The following is a 24852-nucleotide window of genomic DNA, read 5'->3' as shown; positions in this document are numbered from 1 at the left end:
TCAGCATCTTCATTGAAGTGGCTCAGAGCTGGGAAACATTTTTCTACCAAGATCCTGAATGGTTGTTGTCGGCTGGGATATTCAGAGCACCAAACTCCAGGCGACGACCCCCCTGCAGCTGAACTGCACCCACAGAGATCCACAAAGGCAGCCAGTGTCCAGCAGTGTCCAATACTATCAGTCAGTCAGGAGCTGTTGGCCTTACATCATAGGTTCTCATCTCGTTGATCATTGCTAACACATTTCCCACAATAACATATGCAATAATGTTTCTACTTTACTGCCGTAATTGTCAATAATCTGACTTTTCCTGTTGCTTTAGTTTGTTAAAGTCTGCATGACTATCTGCATGGACCCAGGGTCTGAAAGTAACAACCCCATGTGCCAATTGGAAGTAAAATTTATGTTTGCTGAGTGAAGGTTATCTGCAATACTGGCAAGTAAATGTTTATATCAATTCTATATAAAACTGAAACTTGGGACACTTGTGTCTCAGCAGCAGATCAGCGTCTCTGCCTCTGATTGGCTCTGACCCTGACACATTTGACTTGTAACAACCATCAGCCAATCAGAAACAGAAGAGTATCATCGCTTAATTCTGGTCTGCTGCAAGTAGCTTCCTGTTGCGTTTTTTTAAGAACTATGTGGTGGTAACTGAATGGAGAAACCTGAAAAACAAAAGTGATAAAAAACAAGACGGAGGAGACAACACACCTTCAAGGTGTGTTGCAAAGACACTGGTGATGACTTGCTCAATGTATCACCAGCATGGCAAGGAAAAGCATCAACACAACTTGTTGACCATTTGGAGTAAAACCATTAAAACAGCCGTGATCACAAGTACAGCCATTGTCACAACTTCTGTGTGTCGGAGTCCTGGACCCAGTCGGAGTCTCGCCACAGATCAAGAGTGTGATCAACAAAAGCCGTGGTTTAGAAGCACCAAGGCTCCGTCAGGACCAGGAGACTATACCACATGGACCGTGAGAAGAGGAGGGTGATGACTGTCTCCGGTTGGGAGTGAAAACTCAGTTGAGGATGTTGTAGATAAAGAATGAAGCATCTCATGTTCTGTTCAGAGACCCACGCCTATCGTGATTGTAGATCGTCTTGCTTTATCTCCTGTTGAGCTGAATTCCAGTTGAATTCATCAATATATTAAAAATAGTTCTACTTCAACTTTGTTTGATTCTTTTTTAAGTTTGTATACAATAGAAAACTATTTCAATGAAATAGCCGGGGATGCAGCTCAGTAATAGAGCCCATGCTTCCCATGTATTCTGCCCTGAGTCCAACCCCCAGGATCTGCAGCCCTAAGGGGGCACAAACCAGTGTCAACTGTAGGCCGGTCCCAAGCCTGGATAATTGAAGAGGGTTGTGGTAGGAAGGGCATCCAGCATAAAAACCTTTGCCAAACAAATATGAGCATTCATCTAAACTGGAAAAAGGTGACATACTTTGGCGACCCGTAACAGGAAAAGAAGAAAGGAAGTTACTATCTCAATGAAATCTTTAGAAATTAATGTATATACAACACAACTCATCATTTTGACCAGTAAAATCCATGCTTGGCCATTGGATTTTTTTACATACATCTATCAATCGACTTGCTTGTTGAGTCAAAAAGTTAATTTCGGGTCCTGCAGGGATCCATACCCAACAGGAAGTCGTGTTGCTTCTCTGTTTTTATTCCTGCCGTCAATAGGGCATGCTTTATTTATGAACCACTGAAAACTTTGTTAGTCGTCTTCTTCTCCTACTCTTTTCTCTTTTCTTTGTTTCTGCATTTCCAAAATGTTCTCATCATCCGTCACTTCCTATCTAATCACCTCCTCTACCAACACTGGTGCTGGGAGGAGGAAGCAGTGTCGTCGAAGGAGGCCACAGTTTTATTGGTGTACTCTGGTGTCCTAACCTGTCTCATAGATGACAATACCTTGAACTAAATCAACACTTCTTCACAACACCTCCTGACTGTTTTATGGCTACTGGCTACTTTCTGTCACAGTAGGTAAAATGGACAAATATATTCTTCATGTGCCCCTTACCTCCTCCGGTGTCGTCGTTGTCCAACAGGGGGATGTAGTCTGTCTTTCCCACTGTCTCCCCCACCTTATCATCAAAGGTCTCCGCCTCCAGCTGTTCTACAAAGTCCCTCTCCACCAGGCTCTCTGGGCCCTGCTGGGGAACGCTGTCCGTCAATGCATCGCTCAGGCGCAGGTCCAACTCGGCCATGACTGCAAAAAAACACACACACAGGGGACTCATTGTGACTTAATGTCAGTGTTCATAATGTGTGTGATTAGAACATGCGACAACCAGCACTAATGTCATCCTGCTAGAATGAAAGTGGGTAGTTCAGCACAGCTGAAAACCATCTTCATGTTCACGCTGGATAGGTTTGACATGCTTTAGTTATCCAGGTGTGTTTCTGAAATCACCTCAAATTCATGGAAAAACCTTAAACGATCATTGAAAATCACCTCAAAAGGAACCCCAAACATTAATACAAAATGATGCACACACAAACGTGAAAATGGAAAATTATTAATACTGGTTTGAACATCATCTTCACACTATCTACTATCAAGTTCTAATACTTGATAGGAGAGCAGATACAGTATGGGGAGAGAAAAAAATGAAAGAAGTGGATAAAGACAAGCGAAGGAGGGAAACTTAGAAAGGAAGAAGAAAGTAGAGACAAGAAATGGAGCAATATCATGACTACTGCATTCATGTTCCCCAGAAAGTCTTAAATCTACAGCAGAGTTTTTGTTGATGAGGGGAAGAAGGGACAATGACTTGTAAATAGAAGATTGTATTTTAATCACTTATTACACAATAAAAATAAGAGACCAGGAAATGCAATACAACATCTTGCCACAGGGAGGTAGCGTTGACACTGGGATTACTCTGGAAGAAAGGAATGGCTGAGAACACAGAAGCAGTCTGGACTTCAACTCAGACACACAGATCCAAGCTGCTGCTCCAGGAGCTAGGCTGACCAATGGCAACAAGCGGAATATGCCAAGCCGTGTTGTGTCATATTCCAATGTCTGACTCTTGTCTTCTGTGGTGGGAGCAGTCAGCCATTCTCTGCTGCTCAACTCCCTCTCATGCAAGTTACATTCTGTCAGTAACATCCCCTCGCTCTTCCTCACAATGCTGAACCAGAATGATGCAAGAGAGTACATCTGTGTTATTGGGCAAATACAATGTTATCAATTTTGTTACACTGATTACCTCTTTACTGCATAAACCTATTGGACGGCAAACAGAAAGAAGAGGAAGGCGAAGAAGAGGAAGAGAAAGAAGAAGTGGAAGAACAATAAAGAACACACACACAATGGCATTACATTTACACCCTCCTACAGGCTCGCCCAATCAATTCACACAGGCACGCACGCACGCACTCACACACACACACACACAGTCTGGATCATACATAGATCTATAGCCCCATCTGCTGGGGTCTCCAGTCATTACCACCCAGACAACAGACATCACTAAGACTGGTTTCGAATAAACCCTCGGTTCTTCATCCAATCCTCCTCCTCCTCATGAAGGCTCTTATTAAAATAAAGGCTGACTGCTGCTGCTGCTGCTGCTGCTGATGATGATGATGATGATGATGATGATGATGATGATGATGATGAGTGAAATGGGTGAGTGTTGATGGGTGAATCCATCAATCAATCAAAGGACAGACCAGAAGTTGTCCACAAATGAAGTGAATTAGTCTTTCAGACAATCTGTCTGAATACAAGGTATCAAACATGAACTCGGTGAACAATGGGTGGTTCCCCAGACAGGAGTATAAATAAACCGAATGTGAGCTGGCTCATTACACCCGTCAGCCAGAGGATCTGGACCCATGAGCCCCCACTGCTATGACCAGGGTGTGGCGCAGGAAGACTGCTGCCTACTGCCTCCACCGCAAAGCCATACGAGTCACACAAACTGCCCCAGTTTCCATATATATCACTGTGTGTTGTGCATCAAGTGTGTGTACACCAGCTAACAGTTAGCTGGGTGATCTGAGCCACCCAGTCTGTCAGCTGATAAGACTGGACCCAAAACCAGGCTCACCGCAGCATCTGAAGATTCCAACTGTTTCCAGCTTTTATTTCTGAAGCAGGGCAACACCACAGCTTTCATCAGCCAAACTCCTGCTGGGGGGGGGGGGGGGGTGGTATCAACAGGCAAGAAAGACCTAAAGTCCTGGGTTCTGACCCCAGGGAGGTGCCGTAGCATAACCTTTGCTGTGGCCACTCGGAAACAATCTGTATTCGACAAACGAAGGAAATCCATGGAACAGGCAGTTTCTATTGTGTTGTCAGCAAGCAGCACGGTGTGTAAATGCACGTGTGGATCAGTGTGTGTGAAAAGCTGGATGTGTGTGTGTGTGTGTGTGTGTGTGTGTGTGTGTGTGTGTGTGTGTGTGTGTGTGTGTGTGTGTGTGTGTGTGTGTGTGTGTATATGTGTGTTTGTGTGAATGCTTGCAGGGGACGGTGAATGTGGTGTATGGCTGCCAAAGGAAAGCAGAGGTGAAGGTCAAACTTCTGTTTAATCTGCAACAACACACTGCACATGTATGCAACTATTAAACAGTGTGACAAATCCACGAGGATGAGGAGAAGACCGTTACTGTAAACTGCAATAAATATCCTTCTGACAGAAAAACCCTTTTTTATTAGAGATTTGGAAGGTAAATGTGATAAAACAAGGATTTATTTCTTGAAGTCACAACTCTTTCACTCAGCGTCCACACCAGCAGACGCTCAACGCAACAAGAGAAAATCTGCAAATCCACAGCGCAAACAGACAGAACTGAATGATCTCGGGGTTTTCCATAAGCTTAATCTTGGAAGAACACCAACAAGGTTCGTACAGCAGTTGCCATGGTGATGTATGATGTAACAGAAGACCTAATCCAAAAAATTGCTCCACATCTCCTGCCCCTTATAATGATGACGACAGGATATATCATGATGTCTGATTAATCCCAGGGCTGCTCCGGGATAAGGAGCCTAGAGCCACTTCCTGCTCAAGGACACTTCAAAAGGGCGGAGCCTCTGTGAGCTGCTGCCACTGTGCTTTGGTGGAAATACAGCATCTGCATGTCCTGGCTGGGATCTCAACCTCTGGTTAAACATGGACTAATAATTAGGGTCAAATCAGGTTCTTAATGAAGTTCAGAACAGACGATGAACACTCAGTTCTGATCTCCCAGCACTCACGCAAGGTGTCAGACATGTGAATTTACCCTCTAACAAACATGCATTCCTCTGAAAAAGTTGTGTGGACAATATTTTCGTTTGCTTTCAGCTCTCGTTCCAGGCTGATGATGCAGCTGAAATCTTGATTCTACTGGATCTGGGATGCTGCCAGATCTCTCTGCTGGAGAGCTGAGCGAAAACAGACAACAACACTGAAAAGTGGTTTGTCTGAGCAGATCTGCCTCTGGCTACTCTAACTTTAATACATGACAGCTTGGAAAGTGCAGTGGGAGTGTTCACTGTCCAAGGACAATGTGGCTATAAAACAACTGCAGGCCAGTTTACTATTCCTGCTGTGTCACTGTGGATTTATGATTAGAGTTCACATGGAGAACCTCAATGGACGCTGGAATAAAGGTGGTGATGAATCCCCATTCACTGAATATTACTCCTGTAACAAGCTGCAGGAGTAAAGCTGATCTTCAAATCTGGAATGTACATATTTCTGTCACCAAATGAGACAACTTTGAAACTTCCTGAGAAGTCTGGTAGTCAGGTCAGCAGGGCTTAGGAGCTGATCTCTCACCACCAGATCAATGTTCTTATCTTCGGCAATCCAGAAACAGCATTAAACAAGCACAATGATGTCTTATAACCTTCAACAAAACTGCCCAAAACTCAAGACTGTCAGCAAGAGAGTCTCCAAAGACACCATGAGAAACAACAACTAATAAAATGAACAACTTCAAACATTCTGAAAAAGAACGGGACTTCTTTTCCCTTCTGTTCCATTCTATCCCCTTTCTGTTACGTTCTGTTCCATTCCATTCTGTTGCAGCAGCTTCGGCTATGAATGATGTCACTCGTGAGTTACTTGGTGATGTTGTGTCTCTACTATTAATGAAACATTACAGACTTGAAGGTGTGTCTGCAGCAGCTGAGTGTTGTGCGACCAGAGGAGTGGTTAACAGATGGTCACTTTAGCAGCTGACATCAAGTTTTAAAGGTTCTTTCACGGACTGAAATGTTCATTGAAACGGAGGTGATTCTTTCATTATCTGAAGCCACCATTTAGACCAAATCAAACAGTGTATCTTACATTTATCACTAACAACTGGTTCAAGTGTTAAATGTGACACAGAGGAGATGCAGGACACATCACTGCCCATCCTGTGTGAAGCCTATCTCCCTCCGTTCCTGCAAGGTTCTGAATAAGGTTTGTTGTGCACCTGAACAACCAAGATAGCAACGCTAACAAATACATTTACCCTGAGTAGAACACATGTCTTCCACAGCAATCTTAAGAGTCCCTGATTAACTTACCTGGCCCACACGCCACCTCCTCCACAAGGTCTGGTGGAAAAAGGTCACAGTGATTTTCATACTTATGTAATCAGAAATTTACCAAAATTCCACCAAATTTGTTTGATAAGTAATTGTAGTGTAAATTGGCTGAAAATCCAACCAACCATGACAGAGATGAAAACACATCCTAACTGGAAGAAATAAATTCAATGACTCGAACATGAATGTTCCTTAACCAGACAGAAAAATGTAAAAAAAAAAAAAAAACTGCATGGAGAGATCCACTTGCATCATCACCATGCTGACCAATCAGAACACTGGTTGTCAATGCTCATTCCAAATATCCTGACATTCTAGAGGAGGTCTCTAAGGAGAGGCCAACTCTGACATTCTAGAGGTCTCTGAGCAGAGGTCAACCCTGATGTTCTACAGGAGGTCTCTGAAGAGACACTCCAGAGGTCTCAAAGGAGAGGCCAACCCTGATGTCCTAGTAGAGGTTCCTGAACACCACCCTACACAATATGCGTGTGAAACACTACTGCTGGCTTCTTTAAACGTAACCGACATTTCAGAATATCTACTAAATGGAAACAAGTTGAAAAGTTATTGTTTTTACTGATTGTTTAACTAAAAATTAATGAAATAAGTCCACAGGCCTTTGGTGAATACTGTTGCAGAAATACAATGTGACTGGCAGTATAATAATTTGCTGGCAAAGACATAATCTGTCTTCAGCTGACCAAAATGGAATGTTGACGTGCGTGTGTGTGTGTGTGTGTGTGTGTGTGTGTGTGTGTGTGTGTGTGTGTGTGTGTGTGTGTGTGTGTGTGCACGCGTGTGTGTGGGGCCACACTTCTGTATTTGGCTGTCTGACATAGACAGCTGACAAGTAACTTTCAGTTTCTCTTTCTCCCTCTCTCTCACACACTAAAATACTTCAACCTCAATCATTGAATGTTCATTTAACTCAAACAAAGTCTAGCATTGATAAAAGTATTTCCATTGCTCCACTTATATTCCCCGAATTATTCCCCGATTGTTGTACGTAATAACTAGCAGAGTCTTCAGTGCAAAATTAAATGATTTATTGTGGGGATCCCTGTCAAAAGGGGCAGCTAGACAGACAGACATAAGTTGTTGGATCTGTTCATAAGACTGAAGTTTTGTATAAATTCCACACTTATTTAGTGGACAATCTGTTGTGATGTTTGAGGTTTTTTTTCCTGCGTGGGCTGTGTCAGCTACAAGCATCAGAAGATCCATGTAGGGTTAACATGAAGGCAGAAGCTAAGGACAGTCTTCCTTTAATGGTGCACAGCTTGATCGCACTGCTGTCCGCTGGACTGGCAGCCCTATGAACAGAAACTTTACGTGTTACAAACTTTGTGTCTAGAATGAAAACACCAGGAAAAATTCCCACAGGTCTCACAAAGTATGTTGTCTGTCACCAGCTGGACAGGGATGTTTGTGGTGGAGCTGCTGAAGATGCACTCATTGTGAAACAAAAGAACAGATGGATAGGACCAGAAATGATTGTAACATGTCTGTGTCTGTGTTGGAGTTGTCACAGAGTGGACGGGTCCAAAAAACTAGCTTCAACTACTTGTGACTGCTACTTCTGAGAACAGACAATGACTATGACTAACTCCTCTGCTTAACTTAGAGCAACTTATTAACAAATCGTGAGAGAGAGAGAGAGAGAGAGAGAGAGAGAGAGAGAGAGAGAGAGAGAGAGAGAGAGAGAGAGAGAGAGGAGAGAGAGAGAGAGAGAGAGAGAGAGAGAGAGAGAGAGAGAGAGAGAGAGAGAGAGAGAGAGAGAGAGAGAGAGAGAGAGAGAGATAAGAGAGAGGAGGAGAGAAGAGAGAGAGAGAGAGAGAAGAGAGAGAGAGAGAGAGAGAGAGAGAGAGAGGAGAGAGAGAGAGAGAGAGAGAGAGAGAGAGAGGGGTGTTCTGGTGATCCAGTCAGCTCCAGCATTACTGTATAATCTGTCTTGTGTCCATTTGTAATCCAGTCTAATATGTTGTTCTTAACTCAACAAATCAAATGTAATGATTTCATTTTATTTTCTTCTCCCTAGCTGCACTAATAATATATATTATGTTCTAGCTGTTGATTGGCAACTTCTTTTGAAAAACTGAATGTAATATTTAATGTTGAATCTGCACAACAGCGAAATGATTTTTATTTTTGCTTCTGGGACATTCTGTAAAGTTTAGAAAGTTATTCTAGACTCAGAAAGGGGTCGTCCAATGATCATGTAAACATTGGATGACCTTCTCTATCAACTGAGACACAGCCGCCCCAGTTGAAACATCCATCCATTTTCTTGTAGAGGAAATGACATAAATGGTCTCATCTACAGCCGCAGTAGATGCCGACCAGCACATCATGGCAGTTGAAATATAGTTTAACAAATGTCCGCTGTTTGATTTGGCCATAGGAGAACCAGACCACACAATGGAAGCATCCATCGTTAACTGTTGAGGCCTCTTGTTATCCACCTTCAGCCCAGGATGAATTCTTTCTTCTGATACAAAGACCTTGGCCAGCACTAAACCAACACTAAACTAAGTCCGAGTGATCAGTTCTGGGGTGCATTCACACCTGAAATAAGAGCTGTCCATTTCTGACTAGATCGTTAATGGTGGACGCTAACGCTGCTGTTACACGAACACACACAGCATGAGCCTGTCATGGTTAACTCGATGGGGCAGCGAGGTGAGAGACGGTGTCATCTGATACCTGTTGACACCCAGTAAATCAGTAAATGAGCCCCCCCCATCCTGACAGCCTGACACTGTTAGACACACTGACATTTTCATGTGAACCTTTTGAAATTAAGATTAGAAAACTAGATATTATCAGATATTAGTAAATATAGTCAGTTGTAATAAATTGCATGACATTGCTGTCCTACATGCAACTTTTTCACTCCATATTATTTCCACTGCACTGGAATCAGCTGGTTGAAATGGTGTTGCAGTGGGTGGTGATGCTGCCTCACTGCAAGAAGGTTCTGAATTCCATGTCTTTTAATGTGGAGTTTGTATGTTCTCCTCATGTCTACCTGGGTTCTCTTCAGGTTCTCCAGCTTCCAACCACCTCCAAAAACATGCCGCTCAGGTGAACTGATCCCTCCAAATTGTCTGTTGATGTGAATGTGAGTCTTTCATGTGCCCCCGCAATGAGCTGGCATCTCATCCAGGATGTACCCCATCTCTCACCTGTAGCCACATGGGATAGGCTCCAGCAGAACCTATGACCCATAACTTCTAATAAGTGTCTGAAGAAAACATAATTACAGCAGTCTTAACTTCAAGAACACTGATTCAATCATTAAAATTGGAAGAAATCTGCTGAACAGTAGAAAATTGTGATCTATTTATCCAGGGTAGAATTATAAAATATACCTCAGAAGACTTTCTCACAAGGAAGGAATTTTACCCACAAAGTGCTATTATTCTGATTGGTTTGTTCAGGATTTATGACTAATTTATGACTAATCCTCAAAGACATCCCGCAAACCTGCAAAATCTGAAATGATCTATTTCACAAAAAAGAACCTTCGGATTTATCTGAATGACCTACCTGTAAAAGATCCACTATATCACACACATGATGACATTTGGTGGAAATTCTTGATTTATATTACATATTGTTGCGTCAGCATCGATTGTCAGTTCAGGAGAGTAAACCCCTACATACCAGAGGTTTACAGTCACACCTCTCTGTCCTATTGTTTGTGTGTGTGTGTGTGTGTGTGTGTGTGTGTGTGTGTGTGTGTGTGTGTGTGTGTGTGTGTGTGTGTGTGTGTGTCTGTGTGTGTGTGTGTGTGTGTGTGTGTGTGTGTGTGTGTGTGTGTGTGTGTGTGTGTGTGTGTGACATGTCCAGCTTCCGCCACGCTAATCTGTCAGAGATGCTATCGTTGGCATTCTTGACAAGCCATTCAGTCCATTTCACCAGGTCCCACAATCACAGCACTTTTACAACACACACACACGCACACGCACACACACACACACACACACACACACACACACACACACACACACACACACACACAAAACATTGTGGAGACTGACAGACACACTGGGAGACTGAATTGTTGGTATATATGATATATCAGCAGTGTCACTGTTTGTTCATGTCACGTTGTATGTAATCATGAAAATCCCTATATATAATCAGCTGTAACTGTCATTTGAGTTGTGCTTCAAATGTGATTAAATCAGTAACTAGTTGTTAACACACCCTAACTTACTCTTTGTTCTCCGCCGCCTCTGCTGGTAGAGGTGAACCAGTTAAATGCACTCTCTGTTTAGCAGTCACACCTAAGCTCTGGGCACATTAACAACTCCACTGTTTACAAAGAGCTGCAGAACCTGCAACACAAAAATGTGGTAACTCTTTCAGACAGTTCACCGGTGCTACAAGACACTAGTCAAACAAAAGCTGTCCTTCAGTAATCTCGCTAATTCTCTCAGTGTATACTCAGAGATTTCCCGAAAAGATCAGGAGTACAGCTGTAATCATGGAGTGTAACCTGATTTTAAAAAGCCATATCAGTGTACTGACAGGCCCAAAACACGCAACATACACACACAAACACAACAGTATGCATAATCTGTGACACGTGCACCTATGACAATGCTAACACACACAATGCTCTCATTTCACAGTCAACTCAACATCAACACGCTGGCTGTACCAGACTGCGTCTGCAGCAGCAAAGACTGCGGTCATGTCTGACACATAGATATACACTACTTGTGCGTGTGTGTGTGTGTGTGTGTGTATGTGTGTGTGTGTGTAACTGTTAAATAGGTGATGGTTAACAACTGTTTCCTGCTGGAGCATCTTATTGGCGCCATAAACCAGGCCTAAACTGCCCAAGGAGGAATTATCAATGGGCACATTTTTTATTTAATTTTTTGTGAATTGCATGATGAAAATATGCAGCTATGAGTAATCAATCAATCAATCAACTTTTATTTATATAGCACTTAATCATATCTGAAGACATTTCAAAGCCCTTTACAGATAGAAAACCAACAATGCCCTTAACAATGCCAATTTTTTAGTTCAAGTAACAACTACAAAATCACCTTTGAAAAAAAAAAACTGAAGAACAGTGCGAAGCAGAAAAACAATGAGCACCGAGGCAAAATGGGGTCGTGCCAGGTGTGTTCCCCGCCTCTCACCTAAGCCAGCTGGGATAGGCTCCAGCTCCCCGCGACAGCAGATAAAGTTGTTAGGAAGATGGATGAATGGCTTAGGCCCCGTCCACACAGTGCCGGAACTTTTTGAAAACGCAATTTTTTTCACCCCGCATAGAAAAAGATTTCGTCCACACAACAGCATTTTCAAAAAGATCTCCGTCCACACGTATATTGATTAACACGCAGGGACACCCCCCCCCCCCCCCGGACAGAAAAAGTTGCGGATACGCCGTTCACACAACAACGCACACCCAGCGTTTTCAAAAAATTTCACCTTCGCCAGCATTTTCAAAAAGTTGCGTTTTCGTCCCAGATATTTGCGTTGTCGTGTGGAAGGAAGGCGTAAACGCAACAGAAAAGTTGTGTTTTCTAAAAGTTCCAGCATCGTGTGGACGGGGCCTAAGAGTGAGTGGTTCCAGCTTTTCCCAGCAGCACCTACAAACCGGTATACAGTAATCCCTCGTTACTCAAGGTTAATGTGTTCCAGGACCACCAGTGAAAAACGAAATTCCACGATATAGAAACAAAGTACTTATTTTATTATTTAAGGTAATTCAAACATTTATGAACCCTCCCAATACTGATATTACACCACCTCATATCTGTATTACCTTTCCCCACACTCTTATAAACTGTTTAAAGCACTTTTGTGTTAAAATGTTTCTTTAATACACGGACGTGCGCTGCGTTTCGTGAGTCTCGGAACGCAACGCACACCCAGATGTTGTCAGCCAATAGCATGCACATACGGTATCACGTGACTACCTACTAAAAATCTGCGATTTAGTGAAGCCGTGTATCTTGAAGCGCGAATAAGCGAGAGATTACTGTAGACCAGCTGACAGCACTGGTCCACTTACCAAACCAATGAACCATTTATTACACATACTAATTTTACACATATAAAAGACAGAAAAAAAATCTATGTTTTTCAAGTCTAGGAAGAAAAGTCCGATATATATTATACATAATATACTAATGTTCAAGACAGACTAAGACACATAATAATGTTTCGCCTTGTTCATTTGATCACTACGAGTAGAACCTTCAGCACAACATTCAGGTAGACACAGAAAGACACTGGAGCTGCAGTTACACACTCTAAATACACAACTGGAAAAAAAAACACGTTGGAAATTTGAAAAATGCTCTTTAAGTGAACATTGAGGAATGTTGAGTCACTGATAAAATATTCATATTACATAAAAGAGGTCAGAAAACACACACACACACACACACACACACACACACACACACATAGTGTTACGTAAACGCTGGTAGCAGCCAGGCTAACAGAATGAACCACATTGAGGGGACGTTTTCATGGATGACCTACAATCACTTGGAAGACGAGGACTTTTAGAATCTTTAAACGCCGGAGGAGAATCAGACCGACTCCTCCAAGAACACCCAGAAAGGACTGGTGTGTTGGTCTCCATGATCCATCTCACTGTCTGGACATCTTGATGTTTGACAGATTTGTCTACCACCTCCTGTTCTGTTCATAGACAGGAAGAGCCTCCCTGACAGTTTTAAACATGTTTAATATTTTCTATGAATTAACTATCACTGCGTTCTGGATGAGATCACTGCAGCCAGTGAGAGATGGTTGTAGCTGAAGGACAGACATCCATGCTGACCCGTCTCTTCAACCATCACCAGTGACACCTGTTAGTCCTGTTTTCTCGTTTCCCTGAGGGGCACACTAGTATGTTGTTGTACGGTTGTATAGCTGCTCCTCCTCCCTGTGGTACACCCTGTGGTACACCCTGTGGTGATGGTCAAACACTGTCTCTGGATGTTGTGAGAGAAGGTGCTCAGTAGAAATTCAGGTTTTAGTGAAATGATAGCCCATTCCATTACTGGTCAGGGTTGTAAACTTCAGTAGTGGTTAACAGCTAACCGTTAGCAGCTTCAGTCAGGTCCTGTACTGTGTGTCCGTATCAAAGCTAACAGGACAGACAAGTTAGTTCTGACATGGCTGCTTTCATGAAGCTACATGAGAACTAGCCGTCCTTCAAAAGTGCACCCTTTCTGTTCAACAACCTGCACCTACACAGCTTTGGTAAATGGAGCATTGCACAAAAAGCTGCATTCTATTTGTTTCATTCATTTTGTGCGTTTAGATTTAAAAGAGTTGACTCACTGGGCTAAACCTCACAAAACTGAATTCCCCACTGTAAGCTGATAAACGTGTTTATCAAGCTCTTTTACACATTTCTATAAATATGTTTGAACTTGACTGTTTATAGAACAGACATTACAGCATGAAAAAAAGGTTCAATCATTTTAAAGGTCAGGACCAGTACAAGAGAGATATGGGAAAAGAAAACCATCCACATTTAGATATCAGTCAATAAACACGTCAGTCCAAAAAACTAAAGAGTTAGTCAGTAACTAGTGTCGGACATTACAAAGCGCTTAGATGAGCCGCTGATGATGCAACAAAGGGAGTGTTTAAGTTGATGTCAGAGCCTGATAGGCCAGGAAGTGCCACAGCTCGGATCTGTGGGGCGGGGCCAGTACAAAAATATGCCTCCTTTTCACTTTGTGGTTAGATGTGTCCTCTGAACGGAACTCATCACACAAGGCAAAGGTGACTTTATGTTCACAGGAGACACACCGAAACAAACCATCCTGTGTGTGTGTGTGTGTGTGTGTGTGTGTGTGTGTTTGCATGTGAGCAGAAGGACTGATGTTTCAAATCATTATGCAATAAGAGCTTTTCTGCATGCTGTCCATGGATGAGCAGATGAATAATAGAGAGGTAGAGTCATCCTGTAAAGGCTTTCCCGTGTCTGACAGTATTTTCTGTCGGTAGAAAAGTACACGCAGTACTGTGGTGAAGGAAAACCCAATGGCCTTTAAAACCGGTCAACTGCAGGGGACAGATGAATGAAGGGTAAATGTATTGACCTGACAACAGAGATACATCTCAGACGAAATCAGGAGTGTCTACCATAAAGAAACTCTCTTTGGAAACCTGAGATGAGGTTTTTGTTGTTGCACGACCAGTAAGGGCTGCCAAAGGAATGAAAATACTGCAGAATCAGTCCCTTCTGCATATTTCCCCACCCGAGGTTGCAAGCACACAGATGTGAAGGAAGAAAAAGTGATACAACACTACATAGAAATGTTAGTTATATATCATATCACCATCTGACAAAGGCCTGTGCAGATAGGAACTTATAGAACTTGTATTTATAGTTCTACAAGTATTTATCTATCGACATTAATTCCATTTTTCAACGGGGAGACTGGGGGACGGTCTGGCAAAGCTTGTCAGTGAAAATCAGGCTATTAATCATGGAATTCAATGTCATGAAGACTGATCCACTTATGGAACAGAAGATAGCAAAGCAGCGAAAGACGGACAAATTGCTGCAACATACGATGCAACAAAGTTGGTGTATGCCAGAGCTCACTCACAAGTGGACACGGTGTTGCTCTGAGCGAAGCACCTTGCGATTGGTCAAGAACAGAAGGAAAACACCGATAAGTGTCCGGAGCATCCGAGAAAGTCCACCGAAGAAGATCAGTGGCTACAAAGCCCTGGAGGTATCCAGCAGCAACATCGCTGCAGGTTTGGGGAGTCACGAGAACCACTTGTAGTTCCACTACATTCTCTGATGACATGAGCTCTTTCCTGCCTGGATCCTGAATCAAACAATGACTCATCGCTTCTTTTTCGATGGTTTGCTACGACGAGGTTCTTCTGTGACATGTCTTCTAACTTTTAACTGTGAAGAGTCAAGTGGTGTCCTTGTGTTATCGTGGGGATTCCTTTTTGCCTGACAGAATTCCAGCGTCATACATGTCTTCATCTTTTCTTGGAGGGTTTCTATGATGTTCGGTCCAGTACCAGTCAGCTCTGCTTCTCAGGGCACTTTCTTTTCATTCTGTGCAACCCTCCTGCTCTTTGGCTTTCTGCAGTCACATGCACCTGCCTGACACTTCATTAAACATTGTTTTTTAAGCCATGCCTTCAGACTGTTGTGGGAACTAGTTTGAATTATTAACATTGATCACAAGACTGAGCAAAGCTCATATAGAGGTGTTAGTGTGCCTGATAGGAGAGTCAATATCAGATTATACATTACATATTATTTTACTAGAAGATGTCTACCTCTGAGCTGGCATACCAAACAGTACCATAAATTACTATAAAGTCAGCTTAAAGACATAAAATCTACTCATTATCAAATATTTTTCCTGTCATCGTTCATAGGATTATGGTTAGGTGGATAGGGTTAGGGTCAGAGGTAGAGTTAGGGGTTAGCGGGTTAATGTTGGGGGTTTGGGTTAGGGGGTTAGACTTAGGGTTAGAGGGTTAGGGTTAGATGGTTATGGTTAAGGTTTAAGGTTAGGTATAGGACAGCCGGAGCTGTCGCTGCTTTTAAAGAGTCGCCATCTCTGTCAAATGTTCAAGGTCACCTTCTCAGGATCAGATTCAGATCAGCTAACATGATGACAACTCCTGTAAACTATCAACCTTGCTCCTGCTCTCACAGTATAGGGCTAGCATGTGTGTGTGTGTGTGTGTGTGTGTGTGTGCGTGTGTGTTTGTGTGTGTACGTCTGTGTGTGTGTGTGTGTGTGTGTGTGTGTGTGTGTGTGTGTGTGTGTGTGTGTGTGCGTGTGCGTGTGTGTATTGTTTCCTGCTCCTAACATAATTGAACATGTCTGTGTAATTCGAGGATTGCTGCAGCCCATTAGCATTAGCATTATTGAGCAGACAGACGGTGATGCCCCCCATCTGCGTGCCTCCATTCGTCCATCTTGCTTGTCCTTTCCTTGCTGTCCTCCTTTCTCTAAGGACATAGCGGCAGTAACTGAATGAATGCCCTGTGTGCGCCTATGGTCTCGCCCACACACACACACATTAACACACACACACACTGTGTCTTCGGGAACTATGCCCTATTGTCACACAGTGAGACTGAACACATTGCAATGGAATGTGAAGCAGGAGAGAATCACACACACACACACACACACACACACACACACACACACACACACACACACACACACACACACAGGTCAAATTTTAATATCCAAACAGTGTCATACACAGGTAGTGGATACACACACTCATGACTCATCAGAAGACATTAGAGTTTTCAGGAAGAGCAGACAGAAGATGAAACACCTGTCACCTCAGTGACGTAGCTGTCCATGCTAACGTCCACACTGACCATCGATTACTGACGCGTTACTCCATCAGGGCAGGGATGCTCATTTGTTTCCAGTCTCACAGATTTTTGTTGCATCATCTCATCTCTCATTTTTTTGACACGTTTTAATGCTTTTCTGCAAACATTAAAGTTTTTGGTAATTGCACTACTGACAACATAACACAGTTACATAGATACTGATTGATACACTTCCTGCCTCCCACACTGACATAGGCTCGGACGAATCGATCAAATGGAGAAGAGTGGAGTGATCCATCAGACGGCGAAAGAACAGAGAGCAAAGTTAAAGCAACAGCATTTGATTCTGACTCAGGTAGAAAAGTGACACACAAAAACGATTGTGCTGTCCTACACTGAGGGGAGTACGGGGCTGAAACGCTTCACAGCTTTGAGATCTGACTTCTTGTAGTCAGGATCTCTGGAGTATTCCTTTCAACGTGGTCTCAGTAAAGCTTTCCTGTGTCACTTGCCTAAATTAGTGTTTTTCCTTACACGGATAAACACCTTTCCACAGTAGTCATTTAGACAATGAAAAAATGTCCCTGAAAATAAGTAGAATGAGGAAATGATGTGACCCATGTGTCTACAGAACTACTGACCAACACCCTGAATGAAAGACCCCTCCATCCACCCCTGAGTGGGCCAGCCTCGCCCGCTGACAGCACAGACACACTGGTCCAGCTCCTCATGCTGAGAGATGAAGATTAGAGCCACTGGCCCACTCTTCCTCTCTGCTCTCCATCCCTCCATCATTTCACTCATTCAATCTGATTCTGTCACGCAATGTCACACACTTAGCCCTCCAATCCCCCGACACACACACACGCACACACACACACACACATTAATACTGTCATAAATGTGTGTTTTTTGGTCTCATATGGTAGCGGTCTCCAACCTTTTTTGTTTCATCTAAGACAATATTTTCACGGACCGGTCTTCATTTGCTCGATAATAGTTAATGACGCCAGGACAGCTGTAGTTTAATAATAAATCAACCGCAGTGGTTTTATGTAAAATGTAGACATCAACAGACAATAAACAAACTTTTTTTCATAAATTGATAATCAACATCTCTATTTCGTCTCTGTAAACAAAATAATTATAAGAAATAATTACATTAAAAACTCGATTCAAGTGACTGCACTGATGAGGTTTATTTTGAAATTTCGCGACTTACAATCAGTTCATTCAACGCAGGAGAAATACTGATCATTTCCAATAGAAAGGTGAACAAGTCAATCAAATAATAGTAATTACAATAATGAGAATTAGTGGATGGGGACCGCTGATCTAGGGGTAACGGGAGACAATGACACCTGAAGTATGTACCACATGTCTAGTCTACTCCGCAGTTTGGTTTGGTTTTCGGTCACAGCAGAAAATCGCTTCACAAAGACAGGAGGTTGGAAATGGTAGCAGAGTTTTCGATACTTTTTGAGCGATCTCAGGATAATCTGCCTCAACTTTAATCCAGAACACTGGTGCGTTTATGGGCGCTTCATTGTGTGTGTGTGTTGATGACCTGTCACGTGACCGAGACCTGTCAAGCGGGACAGACGCATGAATTTGTCAGTGCTTCATTCCACACAGACGTCACTTTTCAAATTTAACGTCTTTCAGACTCCGAAATAAATAAAACGGAAGTAAATAAGTTCTTCTTTCTGAACGGCCCGGTACCAAATGACCCACGGACCGGTACCGGTCCGTGGCCCGGGGGTTGGGGACCACTGTCATATGGCAAAGCTATGAAATGATAAAGTCTTATCAGGGCTCTTGGGTCCTTTTCAAATTGTTGGTGAGATGATTTCATTAAAACTTGACAAACATTTTGTCAACAAGAACCTTGTGACAAAAATGATAATATACAAGCTTCATTTGACTGTATTTACATTTAAGGTAACCTTTGTTTGTTCCACAGTGGGGAAATTTGTGTTATTTGTGTCCCACAGTGGGGAAATCACTTTGTGGTAAATCAGAGCTTTTCACAGAAGACATGTTGTTATAACTATATACATACACACATACTAGGGTTTGAGAAGCCAATCATAAAATAATAATCGAAAATGGGTATCATTATTAAAGCACAGACTGATTGTTGCATTCCCTCACTAATCAGTCCGCACTTAATGTGCATGTGGATGTAAAAACAATTATCAGTGATCAATAATTCATGTAGAAGAGGCTGAACATGAGATGTGAAATGAAAGAAGAGAGGGTGAACCAGTGCATGGATTCATGAGGCCGTGACTTCTGTCAAAGTGACTGTTAATAAGTCAAGACAGTTTGAAATCATTTGAAGCTGAGCAACACTGACTGCTGTAAACCATTTGGAAAAGCAGGTACAGCACAACCTAATGTAATGAAGATTTGCTAAACCATCAGCTCTCGGCAAACAGACAGGGTTTTCAGGCAGTCGAAGCTGATGAATGACTTCCTCACACCTGTGACAGCTGTAGAGAAAAGCAAAAAGGTGCTGGACAGGGGCTGAATGGATCCTTTGGTATAAAACATCTGAATCACAGCGATCAGGTTGAAGGCATTAAACTTTCCGCGCAACAGTCACCAGTGATTCACTGCCTTTTGCAGCAACTCTGACTGACGCCCCGTCCAGACGTAGCCGGAGCTTTTTGAAAACAAAACTTTTTTCTTACGGTTAGGCCTTCTGTCCACACAACAATGCAGATATCCGGGACGAAAACGGAACTTTTCGAAAACGCCAGCCAAAGTGAAGTTTTTTTGAAAACGGCGAGTATACAGTATATTGTTGTGTGCACTTATGCGGTTACGTGTAGACGGATATTTTTTCAAAAACACTGTCGTGGGGCTGCATTTTTTTTTTATGCGGGGACCAAATGACGAGTTACTGGTGGAGAGTTAATCCTGATCCACTAGGACCTGAGCGCCCCTCCACAACTGCCCATCATCACCTGATCATTGTTCTCGTTTGCGTGCGTCCTTGCGTCTTTGACGCACATTTTTTGACAGGGACGCACAATCATCAGATAACCCGAGACAAAAGCTTTAAATACTTACAATAACAAAAACAATTGATGTTACCTTTTCCTCAATATAATACGAGGAAAAAATGCCCCTCCATTCAACAAAAATATTCAGAATTTATCAATTTCTCCACTTAAATTTCAAACCGTCATTATGTTTTAATCTCCAGTGAGTCTCACATCATGAGACGCACCTCCGTGACTCTACTTTATTAAAATCGACCAAATGGCAACACGACGTCTGCTTGTTTAAGGAGCTGCAGTGAGAGGACGACGAGTTAAACTCTCCAGAGTAAGCATAAGCGACCTGTTGGGTTTCTCCATCTGTTAAAGCGCTTTGAAATGTCTGCTGATGTTATTATGTGTTAAACAAATAAAGGTTGATTGATTGATTGTAATCAAGCCTCCGAAAAAATGCAGAAGTTGAAGAAAAGCAAGTGACAATGAGTGCTTTCTTGAATAAAAAACAATCCAAAGTTAATGAAGAAAAACACATATTACTGGCAGATATTACTGAGCTTTGTGTGGAGAAGGTTCTGTCAGCTTGGTGCAGTGTCCACAGGAGAATATATGAATTAAAGGAAAATAAAACTACTGAGTGAAAAGCAAAAGTGAAAAAAAAAATTATTACATTCTTTCTTTATTTCTAAAACTGTTTTTTTGAATGACTACCAGGCTTTACATTTGATAAAACTAATAGATAATTTTACTTTTTCTTTTTACTAAAACACTTACGACGTCGTTATTAATAAAATCATTCAATTTAACAGTTTGTTTGGTTTTATATTGTTCTATTGGCAAAACTCAAGCTTTGCTTACGGCTTCTACTGCATGTTCTTTTATTCCTTTTGGGATACATAAACGTCATGTTGGGATGCATAATTTTTTTTGAAGTGCATCCCAGGGATGCACTGTTTTCCTGAGGTAAAATGAACACTGCCTGATGATCCTGAGATGCGTGTTTTTTCCGATGGTTGAGGAAATCCCCCTCCCAAAAAACCCATTCAACCAACACATTGACCAGTCAGTCAACCAGTACCACAACCAACACACTGACCACAGTCAAAACACTCAGTCCTCTATGACACCCACTGCTCTGGTACCTCCAGGTCACATCTAGGTGTAATGAACACATCCATCAGCTGTAGCATCAGAACCACCTGTCTAATTTGTTCTGATCCATCAAGACTCTTCCAGATTGAAGGTGAGCTGCTGCATCTAGTAGTAAGTCCTGTCCATCCTCTCCAATGCAGGGAGGATGGGGTCAGCAGGTGAGAATGTGAAGGACAGGTTGTCTCAGTGTTGTGTTTTACTTTGGTTCCTTCCAGTTGTAAATTATTGTCAAATAACTTCATTACACACGGGTGATACACCAACAACGGCTAACATCAGCGTTATGTATGGGTGAGCAACTATTACATCACTATGTCTATGACGACTGTTTCGGTTCCACTGAGGACTCAACAATGTTTCCCTTTAATGTGTCTCGAGCATGTTTCAACCCTGATGTGAGTGCTACCTCCAAAGAACTCGCTGGTCATTATTGGGGTTACAGCACTGATAATGAAGAGGCAGCAGGCAAGAAATCGGTAAAAGCTCTGACAATAATTAATGTTGAGAGCAAGCTAAAAAGGAACGCAGACTTTATTGTTCTGGGAGGAGAATTAGAACAAGCTGAAGGAGCATCATTAAGAAAAAACAACAATAATGGATTTGCTGTCCCAGACCCATGTCCTCTAGCAGCAGCAGAATTGTCATAGAGCAGTAATGATTTCCACTGCTGACCCTGAATAGTACCCCGCTGCAGGTCGAAGGACCCTACTGAACATCAGTTCAGTCCCAGACTCTCCTCCTGGACCAACTTCAACTCAAAGGTTTATGCCATCGCTTTACAGACAGCCAATCAGGATAACCACACGAGGAGAAGCGAGGTTATTCACAGCAGATCAGTTTTTGTTTCAGGCGTGGCTCAGCGGCTCTACATCCACAGAAGACTTCTGAACCGGTCTGTTCACTTAAATACTTCCCTCTTCCTTTCCTTCTCATTTCCTGACTCACACTTCCCTTCTGTTATTTCCCTGTCTGTATTTCCTCTCATTTAGTTAATGTGACACGTCTTTTTATTTTTATGCTGCAACAGAAATGCCACAGCCTCTGCACTGAGGATAAAGGTACTGAGAGTCCACCAAAAGCTACTTGGGCACTCCAAGCTTGAGACGCCCCTTATCAATGAAGGATTCTGGCCTCCAACGGTTGAGCTTCATGTCTTCAGAGAACATTCCATTTGTATGGACATTCTATAAAAAGGTCCCATATCATGGGAACTTTTTTATCTGATTTTACCTCAGTTTCTAACTTACAGTATTTTATTGTATTTTTTGTTTTATATTTTATTTAATCACATTGTGTTCCTTGTTTTTATGGTGCATCTGTTGTGTTCTTTATTTATTGACTGTGCAGCACTTTGGAAACCTTGTGTTTACTTAAATTGTGCAATAGAAATAAACTGGATTGGATATTATGCTTTTTTAAATTACTGTCATTCAGCAGCCAGATGTCCAACTACAGAATATTTGCCCTAAACTGATTAGATAGTTCTAATCTACTTCAATCGGGACGCCGCGTTTGAAGGGGCTGGCCATAGACTGTATGTTAATGAGCTCCCTCTGTCAACACCGGCCACACACCCCCAGCCGTGGTTCACACGTGCCACTGTCCACTCGCATTTAGCGGTAGTCCGGAAGTCTTATGCTTTCAGTAATTTTGGTACAACATATTTCCCTCTTATTGTTCTTTCTAAATTTTCATCATATAACAGTTAATTTTTCTACAGTAGTCATGGAGCTACTTTCTCAGTCAGTCATGTGACTTGTGACTCCATTGTATAAACACTAAATAAGTTGATCGAGCTGAGACCAACCACTAAACATCACAGCGGATTTGTGGAGTAAAACAGTATTTGTAAAGGGGAAAGAAATCAGTGGAGAACATTAAGGATGACTATGGAATTGAGTTTGTGTTTGTGTGCGTGTGCGTGTGTGTGTGCAGGCGCGTGTGTGTGTGTGCACGTGTGTGTGTGTGTGTGTGTGTGTGTGTGTGTGTGTGTGTGTGTGTGTGTTTTTGCTACGACTGAGGATACAGATACAGTGACACACACAGGCAGGGTATACATACACAGACCAAAGCAGAGCCAACTAGTTAGCCAAATACTAGCTTCAACTGCTGACTTCAACAGCTTGTGAGGAACTTTTAGCGTCCAGCTCTGATCCAGGTCATTACCACACACTGCTGCCTTAGTCTGAACACCACGTTCACCTCCGGGATGAACACTAATCAGGGGGAAAGGGGGGGTGTTCTGGCAGACGGGCTCAGGAAATGTCAATCACTCTGTCAATCACTCACGTTGTTACATCAAGACAGGCACTGTTATGAAACAACTCCTTTGTATGTACAATTTTCCATTTTTATATTGATATAGGAAGCGTTTGTTTTCCAGATTCTAGGATTTGGGTGGGCTAGGGAGGACCAATATGTATATGTAGACCTGAAAAAAATGTGTTTTTCGTAATAGAACCCCTTTAATGTCAGTTTGACACATAACACCAACAATGGTCTGCTCCAAAATAGTTACCATAGTTACAACAGGTTAATGGCAGTCTTCATTTAAGAACAAGACCTAGCGTTCCTTTAAAAGTCAGTGTAATTTAAAAAGGCCGATTGTCAATAAAACAATATATTCATAAATGTTAGAATTGTGTTCCCTTACATGAACCAGTGCGTGACTCAAGAATGAGCGCCAAGACCTGAAGCTTGTAATTCATTCACAGCAGCAGGATTGTGACACGCTTTGAATAGTGAGGTATGTGCAATCATTCACCTTCTTGAGGACAAGACTAATAGCCAAATAATAATAGAACAAGAACAAGAAGAAAAACAAGATGAATAAAAAAGTAATAAACAATTAATATTTAATATACAACTTAATATATAATAATAATAATAATAATAATAATACATAACTGGGACTTTGTAGTGGGTAACAGCGCTATGCACTACACCACCGTGCTGGCTGAGAGTAGGCCAGTGATGATGAAACCATCGTTAAAAACAAACGGGTTCTGAGCTGACAACTGTACACCTCGACTTAGACATGGATTTTAAAAAAAACAAACACAGCCTCCTTTCACAGCCATACAGCATAAAGTCAGACAGATAGCTGGAGCATTTTTGACCTCACAGCCCACTAAATTTTATAACTGCAGTTGCTGAAAGATGGCCACTATGGAACTACACTCTATTCAAGATGATGAGGAGCATGACGTTAAAGTTCTGTGTTTGCAAAAATTACCAACTTCTCCCTCAACTCAGTCAAGCTGTTTTTTAGGTCAACGGACTAGATTTTTGGAAGCATACCTAACTGGTTACTCATCTATTTGCCCCACAGGTGACAGAACAGTTCACAAGTACTAGATATCAGAGAACCCAGTGATACTCCAGCACAGTTCAGCTCACATTAGGTTACATTAGCCGAACAATTCAGCATCAGCCCAGTTTTGAATGGGACTCTATCTTTGCAGTTTTTCCAGGAATCCAGTGCACCACTGTAAAACTAGTGAGTGTGGTATTTTTTATTGGCAAAAAGCTGCAGTGTGGAAGAGGGCCTGCAGAGGAAACCTTGGTAGGAGCTGAGCTCACGGAGGACGACTATGTATAAAACAGATTAGAATAATATAGATGTTCCTCTTATTTGCAGACATTTCATTCGGGGAAATATTTGCTCTCTGTGGCACCAGTTGTGCAACGGGATTTCTTTAACACATGTGGACTAAAGTTTCACTTCTGAAGTCTCACCAGAGTACAGAGCAGCACAGAGTGGAAGACAATCCGCTTGTGATTCGTCAACAAACACT

At 42.3% G+C, this 24852-nt stretch overlaps 1 protein-coding gene across 1 annotated transcript in view; it reads right to left on the bottom strand.

The window, feature by feature from the left end:
• The window catches only part of LOC137614090 (microtubule-associated protein 4), an 82407-nt gene that overhangs the window by 54787 nt on the left and 2768 nt on the right, over nucleotides 1-24852 (bottom strand). The window contains exon 2 of the mRNA XM_068343615.1: nucleotides 2049-2237. Within this exon, the coding sequence (XP_068199716.1) occupies nucleotides 2049-2235 (187 nt within the window). The 5' untranslated portion in view covers nucleotides 2236-2237. The remainder of the gene's footprint in view (nucleotides 1-2048; nucleotides 2238-24852) is intronic.

The sequence above is a fragment of the Antennarius striatus genome, chromosome 20 (assembly GCF_040054535.1).
Source record: "Antennarius striatus isolate MH-2024 chromosome 20, ASM4005453v1, whole genome shotgun sequence".
NCBI lineage: Eukaryota > Metazoa > Chordata > Actinopteri > Lophiiformes > Antennariidae > Antennarius > Antennarius striatus.
Note: the sequence above shows the minus strand (reverse complement) of the source record. Positions and strands in the feature narration are given on the sequence as shown.